Source organism: Lampetra fluviatilis, chromosome 25 (genome assembly GCF_964198595.1).
Source record: "Lampetra fluviatilis chromosome 25, kcLamFluv1.1, whole genome shotgun sequence".
Taxonomy (NCBI): Eukaryota; Metazoa; Chordata; class Hyperoartia; order Petromyzontiformes; family Petromyzontidae; genus Lampetra; species Lampetra fluviatilis.
In genome coordinates, this window is record NC_136299.1 from 13,424,644 (window position 1) to 13,442,486 (window position 17,843).

General features: G+C 40.7%; 1 protein-coding gene across 4 annotated transcripts in view; it reads left to right on the top strand.

Annotated features, from left to right (window-relative positions):
• The window catches only part of LOC144941842 (pantothenate kinase 3-like), a 34,265-nt gene extending 23,640 nt beyond the window's left edge, over positions 1-10,625 (top strand). Inside the window, exons 7-9 of one of the 4 annotated variants that reach the window (XM_078868331.1) lie at positions 2,019-2,070; positions 8,377-8,406; positions 10,474-10,625. In XM_078868331.1, coding sequence (XP_078724457.1) covers positions 2,019-2,069 — 51 coding nt within the window. In that variant the 3' untranslated portion in view covers position 2,070; positions 8,377-8,406; positions 10,474-10,625. Of the gene's footprint in view, positions 1-2,018; positions 9,864-10,473 lie in introns of those variants that run through there. The other 3 variants (XM_078868330.1, XM_078868329.1, XM_078868328.1) reach the window with 3 other exon arrangements.
• Positions 10,626-17,843: the final 7,218 nt, after the last annotated feature.

Below are 17,843 nucleotides of genomic sequence, written 5' to 3' on the forward strand. Positions count from 1 at the left end.
CCCAAAGTACGAAAAATGCCAATGACACCTACATCCTTTGGTAGTTGGTGATGTCACGGCAGGTAGTTAAAGCACAGAGTCAGATGAAGCAGCCTCACTCACTTGTTGAGTTCTCACTACCTGATAAAGTTCGAAGCAGAGCGAACCATGAAATGTTGATGTTAAATTCAGTCATGAAAAGTCTCAAGCCTCCGGTTCGCATTATTGGTCAGAATATGATCAACACATTGACATGTCTAAATATTGCATTTGTGAACAACATGGCAACCTTGTAAGGTGGTGGAGGGTTAGTGACAATAATTTTTGTATAAAACTACCATGTGGCCAAACCCCAAAAAAACATGGATCAAGACAAGTCAAGCAGGGAACTTCACATGGGTGACAGCTAAAAGCACACCACAGTGAAATTAAATCTCCTGTCATCTTTCCCTAATGGGATACATACGTTTGATATACCAATAAATATAACTCAATATTTTGTATTCTTTGTGCCTTAACATTTTAACACGTTAATCATTCTAAACACATCCAAATTGTCCTTTGGGAATTGTAATTTTGTTGAAAAATTTGGCCAATGTTTTGAGAATACTTTGCAATAATTTTAATCGCCATTCAGTTTCGATCAATATAATAACCAGGGGAGATCTACGCATGAAGTATCAGCAACAGTCCTAAATGGATCCCTGGCATACTTCCAGATCACCACTCACCATGGTCATATGCTTGACTCCACCTACCATGTCTCTTAGCCAAGAGCTTATGTCACTTATGCCATTTTTTAAATGGGTTCCCTGATTTTAAATTTTAATATCAATGCATACCTTTGGCATAGATGAATAGATGTCGGGATAAAGTATTTAGCATCCAGTCTAGGCAATGCTGCCAGCAGTGGCATTAACGCAAGCAAACTTCACGTGTAATATAAAATTGTCACGATTCTTACATTCACCCATCACACAGGCGGCAATGTAGCAATACATTAAACCACGTGATCATTTCCTCTGTTTTCTCAGTAAAGCAAATTGGTATTTGCAGATAACCGGCTTAAATGAGCATTGTACTATAAGACTACATAGTGGATAGTTTTGTAAATTGTAATTACCGACCTACCTTGTGAATCTGAATAAAACATTAATTTTTCAGAGTTAATATGTCTAAATATAAATGCATTTTAATCATGTTATTATGTTAAAGCCAGGGAAAATGTGTTATTTTATAATTATTTTCTGAATATTGTATTTTGTTTATTAATCAAGCATTACGTAAAATGGTTACCTATTCGGTGTTGTTGCAGCTGCTGTAAAGGGCAGTCCTGTCATTAAAACAACAGCATGTAATGTCGGTATTCAGTCAATCCCACATGTGCCATGTTTATTTAGTTAAACATATTCTCAAGTTACTTTAAATAAAGGTCAGCATTCATACATTTTTTTCTGGTTATTGTGTTTTTTTCATCATGGTAAATTCAAAGGGAATTTAGGGCAGCATGATTCATACATCCAGTGATATTTTTATATTAAAATGCATGACTAATGTGCACCAATACAGTGAACATCACAAAGCGAATGTAACTGTGTGATACGATATTGCGTTTTTTGTAACTATACAAGGTACGGATAAAGGGGTCACCCATTATAAAAAATATAAATTAGACGGTAGTTTGAATTTGGTCAATAAAACGTTACGCACGCAACTCGAACTTGGTGCCGTGGTGTGAATAGTTATCCTGTGAGTTGAATCTCTCTCTAGACAGCTCCATGTCTGCCGTGGCCTTGGCATCGCATCACGGTTTCAGAGTCTGAGGTGTTTCCTAACATCTCAGGTGTGATTGCTTTAAATGCTTATGTCAAACTTTTTCTCTTAAGCAGTTCAAACTGCTTTCCATAATTCATTAATAATGGATGATGGCCTCTTTGGATAACTTGTACATTATATAGTGGCAGTAGAGCAGTCTTCTTATAACCATGATGGTAGCAGTGTTTCTCATTATGTTCCTTGCTGCTGTTCTGTGTTGGCAGGGATATTTTGGTGCTGTGGGAGCTCTACTCGAACTACTGAAATCCAACTAAGGTGCACGTCCCTTCACAGACTGCACCCACTCTGACCTGTACTGAGACCTCACTGTTCATAATCTGAGCAAACACCGGTGCTCAATGTGCTACCACTCTTATCGGGAAAATATGCGAAAACAAAGCCGACACAAGGTTGCACTAAACGATGGCTGACCTTACAGCCGTGAGTATGCAGCAGTGGTCAGAGAACAGCCATTGCTGTGTTAACACTCGAGTTCCAGACTGTCTGGGCCAGGCTGTGGCCACCCTTTGCATGTTGTTCTCAAGCGTCTAATTTGAATGCAGTGGCCATTGTTCAAGTTGTGTATATTGTCGTTAATGTGTAATGGCTGCTGTTACTCGGACAATTCAAGAAGGGCCATGCAGTCACATGCAGTCACATGCAGTCACATGCAGTCACATGCAGTCACATGCAGTCACATGCAGTCACATGCAGTCACATGCATGCAAGTGAAAGCACCACCTTAAATCTCTGCCACAAAATCTGAGAGAAATATTTTCCCCTCAGTTGGTTGATGGTATATAAGGCCTGTATGAGCTGTAACGTCGAGTATATTTTATAGCCTTTTAAGCCCTCACATTTGTTGTTGTATATTTTTGTGTTAAAATTAGTTTCAGTGCACACTTTGCCAATCTATTTACTTAAATCGTCACATGTTAGGTTACATGTGCCTTCAATTTAAAGACAACCTTTCCAAACTTAACTGCTAAAATTATATTACAAAGAATGCATTGCAAAGCACCCATACATTACAGTTACCAATACTGAAAAACACAAAATTGGCATCTCATACAAATTACAGAACTCGACCACTTGGAATACAGATGAATGATAGTCACCCAATGATCATCTGTTAACGTATGTTTTAGGATCAGAACACCAGGGTAGGCTGATCAAAATTCCCAGCCACAGTCACGAGCCTTCACTTATGAGGTTTTAATAACCAAATAAATGCATGTCTCAAACATAGTTATAAATACTTCATTTCCTTAAAGCCCTTCCTTTTATGTTTAGTGATACGTAAATAACATGGGCCTGATTTAGATATTTCAGCTTGGATTTTTTTGTTTGAAATAACTTTTTTGTTGTCTTTTTTCCCCAATTGCCAATGTGATATGAGCTTCATGTGATGAGATGAACAGTGTATTAGTTCATCTCAGAGTAGCGACGGCTGTGTGCCATAGAACGGCCCACAAGCAATCTTTCACAGGACTTCTGAAAAATCCTTCAAGTGGCCTTTCATTTACAAAGTAGGGGGAGAACACTTTCCCAAAAGCTCTGCTATGAGATTGAAGCATGACAGTGATAAATATATTAATTTTCAGAGCTCGACTTTATCAAAGCAAGAGCGTTATTGATCACCAGGCTGATGAGGGTTTAAATAGTTATTCAGTGGCCTTCCACCATGTAAGAGTACTTCATACGTATTTCTATGGATATTGAGGAGTTGCTGTCATGTTATATAATCTTAACGTTTTGGTTATACAGAGCAAAGGAGTAGGCAATGAAGTTAACAAAAAGACACTCCCACAACATTTCTGCAACATACTGTTGTTATCCTTGAGCAATCTAAAGTTGATCATCTCCACCAAAAGCATTGCTGAACATTGACTTCCATTTATTTTGGTTAAGGAAAAGAATTGGGAGTGTGATGTCACAATGGAAACAAAGGCATGCTTTGGTGTTAGCACGAGTCAGTTTCTCCCAACATCCCCTTCTAAGTACTTTGACTCATCTGTTTAAATGTTTAACTTTTTATACATGGTTTTCATTTACTACTATAATGAGCTAAGAATGTCTGTGTGTCCGACGCGTGACATCATGTCGACCAGCCCCCCTCATTAATAATCATGAGCAGGTGACGTCCTCCACATGGACCCCCCCTCATTAATAATCATGAGCAGGTGACGTCACTCCGCATGGGGGTGGCGAGGCGCCTCCTCCCCCCTCAGCGTCAACTTACAATCCTCACTACAAAGGCAGAACCCTCACGTCACGCGATCTCCGTCACACTTTTGAGACGTAGAAGTAAAAAGGACGTCATGATGAACAAGGAATAACCTTAAAATGAAATAAGTCTGTGTCACCACGGCCTTACAAATTGCACACGAATTGATGCAATGAATATCACGTCGCGGTCTTCTTTTCGCTTGCAAGTTTCAAATTTACTGAAATACATGCGTCCTTGGACAGGATAAAGGCTAGTAGATAGATATTAGCCTGACTTATATTCCGTGGGTCTTTTGGTAAAGTCACGTAGATAGGTTCAAAGAAAATAACAAATAACTACGACGTTTAGATCGCAACACAATCGGTCGTCATCAGGAAAAAAGTGTTTTACTTTATTTGAACCTATCTACGTGACTTTACCGAAAGACACAAAGAATATGAATTCCTGCAGTCACGAAAGCTTTAAGTTAGGATTAAGCCTGACTTGGTTTAGTAACTGGCATTCTACTGGTGAAAGTGTGGCTGGACCACCTATGGCGTGCTGCAAGTTATTAACTATTATTTACAGTTGGCTCGGTGAGTCAGAGTACGTCTTCAAGGTACTTTTGTAATACCATGCAACAATTGACGTGGAAATTGAGCACCTGTGCACCCCGATGTTCGTCTGAAAAAAATGTGAGAGACAAATTGACGAATGAGGACCAATAGCGTGCATCGACTGATGTGTTCCTTGCACACCGAATTTGGCTTTTTATGCAGCATATCTGTGATGTGCGGTGTGTTGTGCTACAGTATTTCCACATTTCATTGTTATAATGCCGGTTCAGAAAATGTGTAAAGCTGCTTGTTCAGGATAAACATGTCAAGGTCATTTACTTTTTTACCTCCTCTCTTGTTTATAGCCCTGAGCCAGCTGTGAAGATTCCCCATTCGAAATTTTACATCAACATGGAGCAGTTAATGCACGTTTTTGAGCATGCCTCTTTATTGTGTAAATGGCATCAAACTACGAGTCATTACAGTGCTTTTAAACAATAATATTACTATTTAGCATGTGCATTAGAGTTCAGTATTCGTAGAGTTGGAGCACGCAGAATTTGGTCATTGCTAGTTGTAATATTTGCTTCCCTGGGGGGGAAGGGGGTACTGACGAAGGGCGTGACGTGAACACTGAATCATTGTCCCCAAAAGAAAATAATAAAGCAGTATAATCTCTGTGTAGGTTCTAATAGTTAATATTTTGACATTTGTAGTCATCTTCATATTCTTTAGCTTGTTTTTACCCAGCCAATGTCTCAAGGGTAGTTTCCAATCATAACACATCTTAAAGGCAATTTCAGTTATTTTAACTTGACTTTGAGATGTTCGCCCATGATTGGAGCCTCTGTGTGGAAATTGTCAACATCATAATGGTTCATTTTACTATCGGTTTTGCTATTCAAATTTGGTTAATATTTTATCAGTGATTGTGTATGATGCAGATCTTTTTTAAAGTGACTTGAACATGTATGCTTACTATTGTGTTTGTTAAATTTTGATTTTAAACTTTCATGACTGCAGGAGTTAATATTCTTTGGTTCTTTCAGTAAAGTCGCGTAGATAGAAAACAACAAAAAACAAAAACCCACGACGTTTCGATCGCAACACAAGCGGATCATCATTAGGTGACCGCTTGTCTTGCGATCGACACGTCGTGTGTTTTTGTTTTTTGAGTTTTTTGTTTTTTATCTACGTGACTTTACCGAAAGAACCAAAGAATATTATGTTTGTTGTTTTGTTTTAAAGAAAGCATTTGGATTAAGGTAGTATTTCATCATCCAATGGTTGAAAGCAGAGCAGTCTTTTCAGGTTTAAGATGCTTCACAAAGTTACAATGTAATATTCCATCTATCATGTTTTTTCATTTCCCACAGACTGCATTATTATGTGGTAATAGTAATTGTGAAGGATTAGGGTTGATCCAATATTACAGTGTTAAATATACGATTTTGTTTAACTTGAACAGCAATACAGTAATACATTTTTATATTTTAATAAATTTCTAATTTTGCATAGCATCAATTATGGTAACAAATACTGAAATATTAACATGTATTAAATAATGATATTGCTTCATACTTGGATATTTAGCATTATATTAAAACATGTAAGGTTTGCTAGAAAGTTTTGCAACAATACAGTATTTGTAAACAGTCATGTATATTTTTAGTATTTATATTTTGAGCCTGTATGCAAAGTACAATATCCGGATATTAAGGTAACTCTTACTACGGCATTCATATATCATATTAGAGTCAGCATATCAGATATGCCCATTCATTGTTTTACAAGGTAATTTTTGTTCCACACTTTTAAGAGTACATATTATTCAACATCATCAACATGAATTACAGATATACAAACAATATTCTAGGCCAGTGGTTTTCATCTCGTGGGTCGCTCCCCCAGGGAGGTCACAGAAGCCTTGTGGGGTGGGTGGGGGGTGTAGGCTGCAGTATGGATACCTTGGAGGAGAAGGGAATATCAGCGTAGCGTTGTGGCTTCAGGACAGACTTGTACACAACATGAAACAGATGGCTTACTGATCCCCACGTTGACTCGAGGCTTGGACATCTTATCCTGCTTTTTTGTGTTTACTTTGTTGTTTTCTCCTCGCACTTCTGATGACTACGTACTGTATGAAAGAAGTTCAACATTCGTCCTGGGGGGATGTGGCACGGGGGCTTGGAAGAGGCAGGGACCAGTGGGTTTAACAATTATTGGCCCACCTTTCTAAAAGGCTGGGAACCACTGCTCTAGTGGGCAGGTCAGTCATGAGCAATTATTAAAACACTGAAATATGTATTACGCTCCTAATATCTACATTTTAACGCACTGTTTTTGAAATGTGTAGGGGATATAGGAAAAAAATGTCTGTACACTTTTGAAAAATGTTGGTAATATTGAGATATGTTCTATTAATTACTTCTAAAAATGTAAGTTACCCATGACTGAGGCTCTTTGCTATGAGCCATGCCTGTACATGATACATTGTACAGCCCATTTTCTCAATCTACTGCTGGATGAATGCCTCCCCGTGCCTTACAGGGGATGTGGGATAATGACCAAACTTTACCATGCTGGTTGGTGCGGGTTGGTGAAGGCAGAAGGGGGGGGGGGTTGCAGAATAACAGTGGATTTTTCTGCACTGCCCTCTACTGCGAACAACGCTTATTACATTGCATTTTATGCATGGTGGTCACCCATTCAAGTACTATCCAGGGTCAATCCTACAAATATTAGATAATGCACACATTGCATTACATCATTAACATGCCAGAAGTCTGTAATTTGCACATTAACAATGTTTTTTTTAACTTGCAATTAAATCGGCTTTTGTACACACCTTAATCGACTTACCAAGATGTTTTTCAGTGATTGATTTTCAAACACGCAGATACATTTCCTGTAAGGCACACAATAGGTATGTTCTTTCTTAAGTTGATCATAATGAGCTCACCAAAGCACTTGTGTTGCTCGTGATATCAGCCTTGGCACTGGATTAATACCAAAATATTGGATTTGTAATTCCTATTAAATGTGAGGATGAAGTGAACACTGGCTAATATCCATATGGTAACCTCTTCTTCACATGACTAATTTTTTTAATAAATAAAAGTTGCAAGAGTCCTGTGAAATGGATTTCACTGTGATGTTAAGTGTTCCCACCAGACACTCGTGATTTCACGCCTGTGAAAAATACGTTTCAGGTTCTTTCTCGTTATCTGTCACGAGTGCATGCCTTTTAACATTTTTCTGATTTGAATGAACAGTCAACACAATGGTTATATACAATTATTCTAGCCCTCTGTCAATTTACTGTTGCATGAAAACCCATCCAGATACTGTGTTGGTCATGAGCGTTTGACCATTTGTTATTTTAATTCGTGCTGGTTGGTGAAGTTGTGGCCCATAAATGATTCGGATATCAATCGCAACATATGATTCGTATCCTTGGCTGGGAATCAAACTCAGGCAGCCGGGTTCATAGTGCAGTGGTTCAAAGTAGGTCAAGTATTGACTTATGCGTAATGCTTATTGAGTACAAGTGGTACATTTATCTGCATGAACTACATCCAATCAGAGTTGGTAAGCTGCAATTGGGGCTGAGCCGTTTGCAATCCACGCAGTTAGTAAAAAAAAGTGCTACGTTTTTTCATTTCAAAATTAGTCATTCGAAGTAAAGGAAAATTGGTCAGGATTGAATATCTTGATACAGATTTCTTACTTGCTTGAACATCATTTGTATCAAATTCAAATAACATCGCATGATGACCTGTTTCATTCACCAATACATTTATGTCCACATTTCAGATTGTTCAGATTGGGCCGTTGAAGGCACAGGTAAACCCATGCATTTGGATTGATCACAATTCAAGAAACTGCACTAATTATTATTTCTGCTCAAACAGTTCAACATCAGTGAGCACCTGTGCCATACGTTTACATTTTCTAAGCTGTGAAAATATTGTACCCATAGCAAATTAATAGCTGCCCTGAGTGTGCGAACCATAGGTGTAAATCATCAAGATTGGTTTCTGGTATGTGTATGTCACGTAAGTGCCACTCGTTTAAATATTTTCATAGCTCTCGGTCGCTAAGAACAACTGTTTGGTTGGGTGAAAATGCATTAAAGTTTGAATGGAGGTTATCCAGAAGTTGCTGGCATGACCACCTCCAAGCCTCTGTGGATTGTGCTCCACCTAATGAATACCTCTTCTGTAAAGGAACACCATTCTACCAACATGTAATACCGGTCTTCTGGGTGTTTCCCTTTCTATGAACCTCGATGCAGAAGTGTAGTGTAACATTTAAGCGTTGCACAGAAACGAATCCTTTTATGTACAGCATACTCTTACAGGCAATTATTTGCAATGCATCGTCATTCATAAAAAAATGTAAATGTGTTTCTAAAAATGTAAAACATACCCATGATATATTTTCCTGTTTATTGCAATGTTCTAACAATTTGTGTTTATATATGTATTTAAAGCTACGTAGAATGTGTTGTTGTTGCAGTGTTGTCATTGTATATACATTCATATTGTGATTTCACACTATTACATTGGACCCCAAATTAGCCATTGTCCAGAAACGAATCAGCCAATGATCAATATATGTTTTTGATCGCTGAACACATTTTGCATCATTTAGTAAGACAAGTCTCTTTGCTGGAGACTCTTAGAGCACTGCATGTACTTTATTTGGTTTACCTTAAGGGAAACATTCAGGAGTTCAGTGTTTCTACAGCGATATGAAATACCTATACACTCCCTGTAAGACACGTGCACCACAAATGGTGAATGCAACTTTAGATGGGATTGAATTTAGATGTTTTAGACATCCACATTTGTTACAGCTGTAAATGTCTTTGAAATATATTAATTAATATCAGTTCTCAATAATTTGATCATTTCTGTGGGGACCATATTGGAGACTTTGAGAACAGTTTGCTATACTGATGTCTAATATGGTTAATTGCATGCTTTGTATTTAAACCTTAAAGGTAAAAAAAATGTTATTTTATCAACCCACATGTTGCCTTTTTATTTAGTTTAGTCAGATTAACTGTAAACAAAACTCAATATCTTTTTAAATAGCAAAGTAATGTAATAATGTTCATGCTGTATATGATTAATGTTACAAGGCAGTGTGTGTGTGTCCTTTGAAATCCTGTATTTTAGATTTCCATTGTGTGCAGCGTTGTCAAATTCAATGGATGTGTAATTTAGGTATTATGTTAACTAAAAATAAATTAATGCAACCGGGTTGGCCTCTGCTTCTTCTGTTTGCATGGTAACAAGTGGAGTTTCTGGTATAATATGTACTTACATATACTCCGATACATCTTATGTAAAATAGGCCAATTGTATTGTGCGTAATAAGCCACTGCTATTCATTGCTATTGTAAAAATGATTTTTTTTAATGTATTCATGGCCATGCCTGGTATGTCTCTTGAAAAGTAAGAAATAATATATTTGCGTAATAAAAATGTATTATATTGGTATAATGACATTTGGCCAATGTTAGAAATACTTCCATACGCTATTGAAGTTAATTAACTTTCAGTTAAGTTGTCCAACTTGTACAATATTAGTTGTATCTGATGTCTTAATAGATTGCAAAGTGTTTTTCAGCATTAAAGAAATATCACATTTAGAATCTAGCACATTAACAGATGTTGATTAGCGAATGTTAATAGGTGCTGTCTTGGTGTTTTATGGTTAAAAAGTACACTGGTGTTTTTCATGACCACATGAAAGACTGAGTTGATGTAATGCTATGCATATAGTAACAATTGCTATACTTCACAGGCAAGTAACAATTGGCACTATGCTAGAATTCCGTGTCAAGCATGGTAAGCTCGATCCAATTCACTTGTACGGTATTGTATTTGGTTTCATTTTCAGGATGCTGCTGTAAAGAATTCTTCAAGCACATGTTTTGCATAGTTATTTTCTGCTATACTCTACACGTTTAATTGATATATCATCTGATTAGTTTTCGCTGTTGCATGTTTTTAAAAGGAATAACATCACTTGTTTACTCCAATAGTTTTGCCATCTTTATAGTCACCAAACTACCACACCACCACGTGATTGGACAGTCGTGCTTATACACAATTTTAAACCTATGTTCTTTTTAAAATATAGAGATTACTGTAGACTGGTATGGAATGCTGCATGGTACGATGTTTAACACACGGGACGCTGGTTCCATCTCCCAGGTTCTTGAATCCCCTCTGCCTCTGTCCACACACCAGTATAAGTAAGTAGACCACAGTCGATTGGCAGGTCTTGTGCGATGGGGTCAAGTGTGGGTACTCCCATCTCTTCCGAGACGTCTGGTCATGGTGAAAGAGTAGGCCAAAATACCTTCGTTGGAGGGGTTCTCACGAGTTGTCTTGTGGAGGCCATTCTGCCAGCAGTGGCGTGAGGAAGAAATTGCAGGGCTGCACCCTAACCCACCCTAGTTAATATAAACAGTCCCTCCAGAAAAACGCGGAGTTTTTTGGTGATTGTTGCGGGCAAAAATCGTTGATTATGCGGCACGTTTTCTTAAAAAATGCGATGGAATATGCGGGATATTTATGCAATTTTACGCGATTAAATTGCGGGAACTTGCAAAAACTGTGGTTTGATGAAAAAGAGAAAAAAAAGTGATTCCCCCAACACCCTATTCACTAGGCTACTACCTTAATGTAAAGAGTCATTTCTTATTACTTCCTATGATAAGCAAGCATACTACATCACAGAAAGTGCTGGGAATATTTAAGTTCTCATCTTGTTTTATTTCAGACCTTAACAAACAGATGGCTCAAACTTACAAAACATTGAGTCGAACAAGTTCTGTAGCTTTACAAAATGAATATGCTACAACTTCTGTAAAAATGAATAAATAAAATATTAAAAAATAAAATGTGTGCTTCCTTTTTACAGAGGTAGCTATACAAAACAGACATCTGTTAAAATAAGTGTTTTCAGTGCACAGTAACGTAAGCAATACAGTAACAGTACAGTCTTACAGTAATGTAAATTTACATACTACTAACAAAAAAGTGCAATCTTACAACTGTAAAGTTGCATAAACTCCTGAATAAAACTAACTACGTAGCCTCTAACACTGGCCAATCATTCACCATCCTCATCCTCCATCCCCTCTCCCTCAGTGTCCATCTCCTCCCCCTCCACCATCTCCCTCTCAAATGCTCCACTGCGGACTCGTTGGTTATGGTAAAGGAAGACCAAGGCTTTGAGGTTTTGGTTGGTAGTTGATCTTCTTCGCTTAGACAACACTAGTTTGTAGATGCTGTTGCTGCGTTCAGCATCAGCTGAGTTTGAGACAGCATCTTTGTACCGCTTGGCCAAGGAACTCAGCACAGGAAGTCTCTCCTGTAGGCCATCCCAAAACACATCCAAATCCACCACGCCGAATGGTGCAGCTCTGAGTGCTGCTGGACCAAGAGTCTTGAAGTAAGAATCAAATTCATCACCCTGCACTTCAGTGAAACCTGGAATGGCCTTGTAGCTTGCTACGGAGTCATCTAGGAATGCAATGTGGCGAGGGTCAAACACCCTAACCTCCTGGAGAAACTCAATGGCCGGCTGCCCATGTGACATGTACTTGGTGAGCTTTTCTTCAGCGTTTTCATATGCCTGACCAACTGTGCAGAGGATCTGTGTCTTTGTGGTGTAAGGTAAGTTAAACCCTTCAAAGTATTCGGCACACGCCTCATACTGCAGCTCTTTGTTGGCAGCAAAGACCACCTGCAGATCCTCCAGATAAGTGAAGATCTTTGTGGTCACAGGACGTCTGCTCTGGAAGATATCGAGAAGACTTAGGAAGCGTTTGCACTTGTCAGCCATGATGTTGATCTGGACATTCAGGGACTGAGCTAGGTCTTGGTCTTGAAGCATCTCGTGGAGTCTCTCCACAGACTGTGGAGCACTTCTGCTACACACCTATAAAAACACAAATAGAAAGAAAGGAATTAGGTCAAACATACAATATGTTCAATGCAATTTTTTTTTTTACTTTGATCTTACTAAACTATTCATGTTTGTATGTGCAAATGGGGTTAACTGATGAAGAAAAGGAAGTGTTAATTGTATTGAGGAATTATGTGAAGGAAGTTTTTACCTCGATTTCCATCTCTATGAACTCCTTGTACAGTCCAAAGTGCTGTGCGTGGTACTGCACTGCAGAGAACCAGGAGTTCCAGCGTGTTGCACAGGGGTTTGGAGGCATGACCGCCTTTTTTCTAGGCAGCTTGTTTGACAAGAAGCAGAGGTATCTTCTCTTGCGTGATCCAGCATTGAAGAACATCTGGGAGAAACTTAGCATGAAGCTGTTCAACTGAACAAAAGGTTTGCGGAAGGCATTGCCAATGAGATTCATTATGTGTGCCATGCATGTGATGTGTATCGAGTTGGGGAACAACGACTGCAGAGCTGCTGTGAATGCCTTCTTCATGTAGGCTGCATTATCAGTGTCGAACACAATCACATCCTCGTTGTTAATGCTGTATTCTTGAAGGCACCTTACGACAGACATGGATACAGTGGAATGATTGCATTGCTCAAGGAAAACAGTATCTGCAAGGTAGGCCAAGATCCTCCCAGAATGATCCTTCTCAAGTGGTGCAAGGAGGATATTCAGGACACATCTCCCCTCGACATCTGGAGTCTCATCAAATATCACAGCAAGAGGTTTTCTGGCAAGAAGTGTCTTCAGCTCCTCTTTTTCCTTCTTATATACTGCTCCCAAGTACATATCTTGAAGCTGGTGAAACCCTGGAATGGCGCCGCCATTGATGACTTTCTCATTCAGAAATTTCCTCAGTGCAGGGTGGTCAGTCTTAGACAGTGGGATGTTGATGGCAGTGCAGGTGGCAACCCAGGTTTCACAAATCTACAAACAGAAAAATACTTTTGTATCATTGGGCTGTATTACACACACACACAAAGTCCAGTGTAACCTACAGAAAACTGCTGTATAAAACTGAATCATTTACAGTAAGCCTTTCACAGAACAGTAGTGTTTCTGCAAATAAAACATAATTCTTTCATGCCAAAATCAATCATCTTGCATGGGAAATTACACTACTGTTAGTCTATCTAACCCTAACGTTAACTTACATCCACACACAACATACTTGGAAATCTCATTCACACACCTCTCTCTGTTTCAATTTAACTATCAGCCTTTTCATAATTTTACAAGCTTTAATCTAATAGGCTACTGACCTTGATTCTTTCAGCCCTAGCAACTGTTTTGGAAGTTGACGCCTCGGTGTAGGTGAGCTGCTTCATCTTGGCTGATTCCGCTGCTGCTTTAACCATCCTCGAATGTTTGTCGGTTGCAAAGTGACTGTCCAGCGTCGACTTCCGCCTGTGGTCCAACACGCAGTTGCACGGAGTGCAAAATAATTTGCCCCCACTGTCATGTAACACACTGGGAAACTGCTTTGCGCGGTCTTTTGCGCTTATGTTTGTTGGCAAATGAGAAAGATTTGCGGGCTTCATCATGGTTTCATTGGCATCGCGGGGTTTGCAGATTTTCAATGATGTCGCGTAATGAGTGATGTCACTTCATAACGTTCCCATGGCAACAGGGGAAATGGCTGCGCTTGTGTGAAGTAAACGCAACATTTTTCAACTTTCTGCTAAGATATATGTGACTTTTTGCAACGAAAATGCGGGGATTATGAAATCATGCAAGCCCGCATATTTTGCGCGCGGAAATCTGCAATTTATGCGGCGAAAGTGCGGCGTATTTGAAAAAACGCGCCCCCGCATAAATATGCGGACTTTGGCTGATTTTGCATGGAATCATGCGATCGCATAATCGCGTTTTTCTGGAGGGACTGTATAAAACATAACATGCTCCATGAGTTGTTCAGAGCCATGACTTATATTTGAACGTGATTGTGTGTGAGGAAGTGGATGACCAATATGCAGATGTATCATTGAAACGTTTCAAGAGTAACAATGTAGAAACATTTGTTGGAAACAATGAAGTCACAACTGTTAATAAATCACATTGCATATTTGCTTGAGAGGAATGGACAGGTTACATGGGTATTAAGTCGTAGGTAATCGTACACCATTGTTATAGATAAGGTAGTTCACAAAGAGCATCTTGGTTGTCTAAGCTGTGTGTCTTTCCGTTGCCAAACAATCGTTGCAGTATTTGAAGTTAAACCACTGGTAAAGCCTGGTCAGGTCGGAAGGTGTCTTGTTTCTCATTGGGCGCTGCTTTCATTAACAACACATCAGATTACGAGCTGTGCTGTTTGTGTGGCTCATTCAGTTTTTATTGAACATGTGTGATACATCATATGCGGCAATGTCGGATGCTGTAGTGGTGTGATGATTAGCCAACTGGGCTGGCAATGCAAAGGTCGCCAGTCCGGTTTGATCTCCCCGCCCGGCAGTTGAAACAATGGACACGTTTTTGAAAATTGGGTACTTAATGTTGCAACCTTGATTCAGGAACTTCCTGGTGGGTTAAAGGGAATTTTAAACAGCCGTGTGCCACAATTTACCACCGCACTTCCACGAGCGAATGTTATATGTATTTGCCATAAAATGTCAGTGTGACCTGGAATTGCGTATGCTATCGCTTGACTAAGAATGTCGCGGTCATAATTGACGTCCTCGTAAACTGCAACACGTTACAAATGTTACCAAGACACGTGTTTCTGGACACACTCCGTGCCTTGGTCCTCTTTTCAGGTAATGAGCCCTCGGCTCGCTTTGTTGACAACAACCAAGCCACCATCAACCGGAACGACCTCGGTCGCTGTTTGAAGCAACCTCACATTATGGGATGTTGCCGTGGTCTCATGATTAATACGCTGGATTTTCAATGCAGAAGATGTAGGTTCGATCTCCCGGTGCGGCATTTTAAAACAATGGTAAAGTGTTTTGTTTAACTCCCCGCGCATCTGTGACCCAAAGAGTACAAATCGGTACGGCACAGTCGACCAACGGGCAAGTCGTACATGGCGGGGTAACGTGCGTGTCCTCTCGCGTCTTCTAAGACGTCGAACCGGCATGGAAGATGAAGCCAAATACCCTCGAGTGGGTCTTTCTCGAGCTCCTCGTGGAGGCCACCCTGCGAGGAGTAGCATCAGCAATCCATTTCAGAGCTGCACCTTTGCCTAGCATTGTAAACCGGAGAGTTTTTGTACGTAAAATGTTGTCTCTGCAATGAAGGGATTTCAGGAATCAGGATATGTATTTATACTGCAGGAGGAATCCGATGAGCTATAAAGCTTTTTTTTCACCGATGTCCAGTAGGGCCGAGGAATGGGCACACACGGGGGGGGGGAGGGAGTCATGGAAGGGATCTCGGGTAGGGAGGGGACGGAGTGGAGGGAAGAGGAAGGGAGTGGAGGTGAGGCTGAGAGAGAGGACCGGATGGAGGTTAAGGAAGGGGACTGTGAGTTTGGGAGGCTTTCACCCAGCAGTGGATTGACCACGGCTGATGATGGTGGTGGTGGTGGTGATGATGGCAATGACGATGATGGTGATGATGGCGACGATGGTGATGATGATGATGACGGTGGTGACGATTATGATCGCCACACCGAATGGAACGTGACGTGACGTGACGGAGCGCCTGTGAGGTCCGTGCCGATGACCTCTGGGCCACGCACGGTCGAGCGCCACGCTCCACCCTGCCGCGGAGAGTGACGCTCGTCAGCGCAGGTGGCAACGGATCCCAGATTGTTGGGGATGACATTTGGCCGATGGGAGCGAAGATCCACGTGGGACGTGATATTGTTTTGAGATATCTAAACTAACACTAAAAATAACGTTTTATTTTACCAGGTAAGGCCCCACTGAGCTGTGAAGCTTCTTTTTTCAGAAGCGACCTGGCTATCACAAATGATAGCGCAACGAAGTGGCTTATCACGTGGAAATTTATAGGATCTAAAAACTGGAGGACCCAGAGAAAAATCAATGCGACCACGAAAAGAACACAAACTCCAAATACAGTGAGGGAAAAAAGTATTTGATCCCCTGCTGATTTTGTACGTTTGCCCACTGACAAAGAAATGATCAGTCTATAATTTTAATGGTAGGTTTATTTGAACAGTGAGAGACAGAATAACAACAACAAAATCCAGAAAAACGCATGTCAAAAATTTTATAAATTGATTTGCATTTTAATGAGGGAAATAAGTATTTGACCCCTCTGCAAAACATGACTTAGTACTTGGTGGCAAAACCCTTTTTGGCAATCACAGAGGTCAGACGTTTCTTGTAGTTGGCCACCAAGTTTGCACACATCTCAGGAGGGATTTTGTCCCACTCCTCTTCGCAGATCTTCTCCAAGTCATTAAGGTTTCGAGGCTGACGTTTGTATACAGCAGGCATCCGGGTAAAAATCGAACCCACGACCCCCTGCATACCACGCGAGGTAGCCAACATCTCGCTATCGTGGTGCCCTGGTGACCAGCCTGAGACTATCAACTCATGACACCAGAGACCCTTGCGTGATCACCATCCCGTCTAAGTGAGTCCATGGGTCTCCGTGCGAGTCCACGGATCTCCGTGTGAGTCTATGAGTCCCCACGCGAATCCATGGGTCTCTGTGTAATATTCAAAAAAGCATATATACTAAACCTGACGCCTGTAGGCTGTTGGTTTTATCGCTGATAGCAAAGAAAACATAAACAGGGGTGTACTCATCAGGTGGGACAACCACAGCAAGAAACAATTGCTGAAGTGGCCAAAAGGGCTGCCGTGACAAGAGGCTATATAGGTGTAGTAAGGTTCCAGGGAGACTTGACACGTAGTTGGAGGCACACGCTTATTTATTAACACCAGCACGTAACTCGGAAGCTTACAGTAACTGAAGGGGTATCGGCCCCTTCACCCGTCTAGCTACGGAACACAACAGCCTAGCTCACAGCTAGCTTACCCTAGGTTACGGCACCCCGAATACCCAGAGCCCGCTCTTAGAAGAGCGTCGGTTCTGGGCTCTGGGGGCCACGCCGCTGGCTTGCCTGGTCGGTCCTTAAAAGGACAGCGATCCCAGGGAGTTCCAGGGCCGGTCTAGCTGGTCTTCTTTCTTCACTGGTTACAGCTTAACACGAGACCCAGAGCCCTTCGGCTCACCGCCTTAAATAGCCATCTCCCCTCGAGGGGAGGGGCTGTGGGGGATCCCAGCGTACGGCGAGGACGTCGCTGCGAGCACCTGCTCTGCGTACCGACGTAGCCACGCCCATTGTGTTTGTTTGCCACCCGCGGCAAGTCTAAATCAGGCC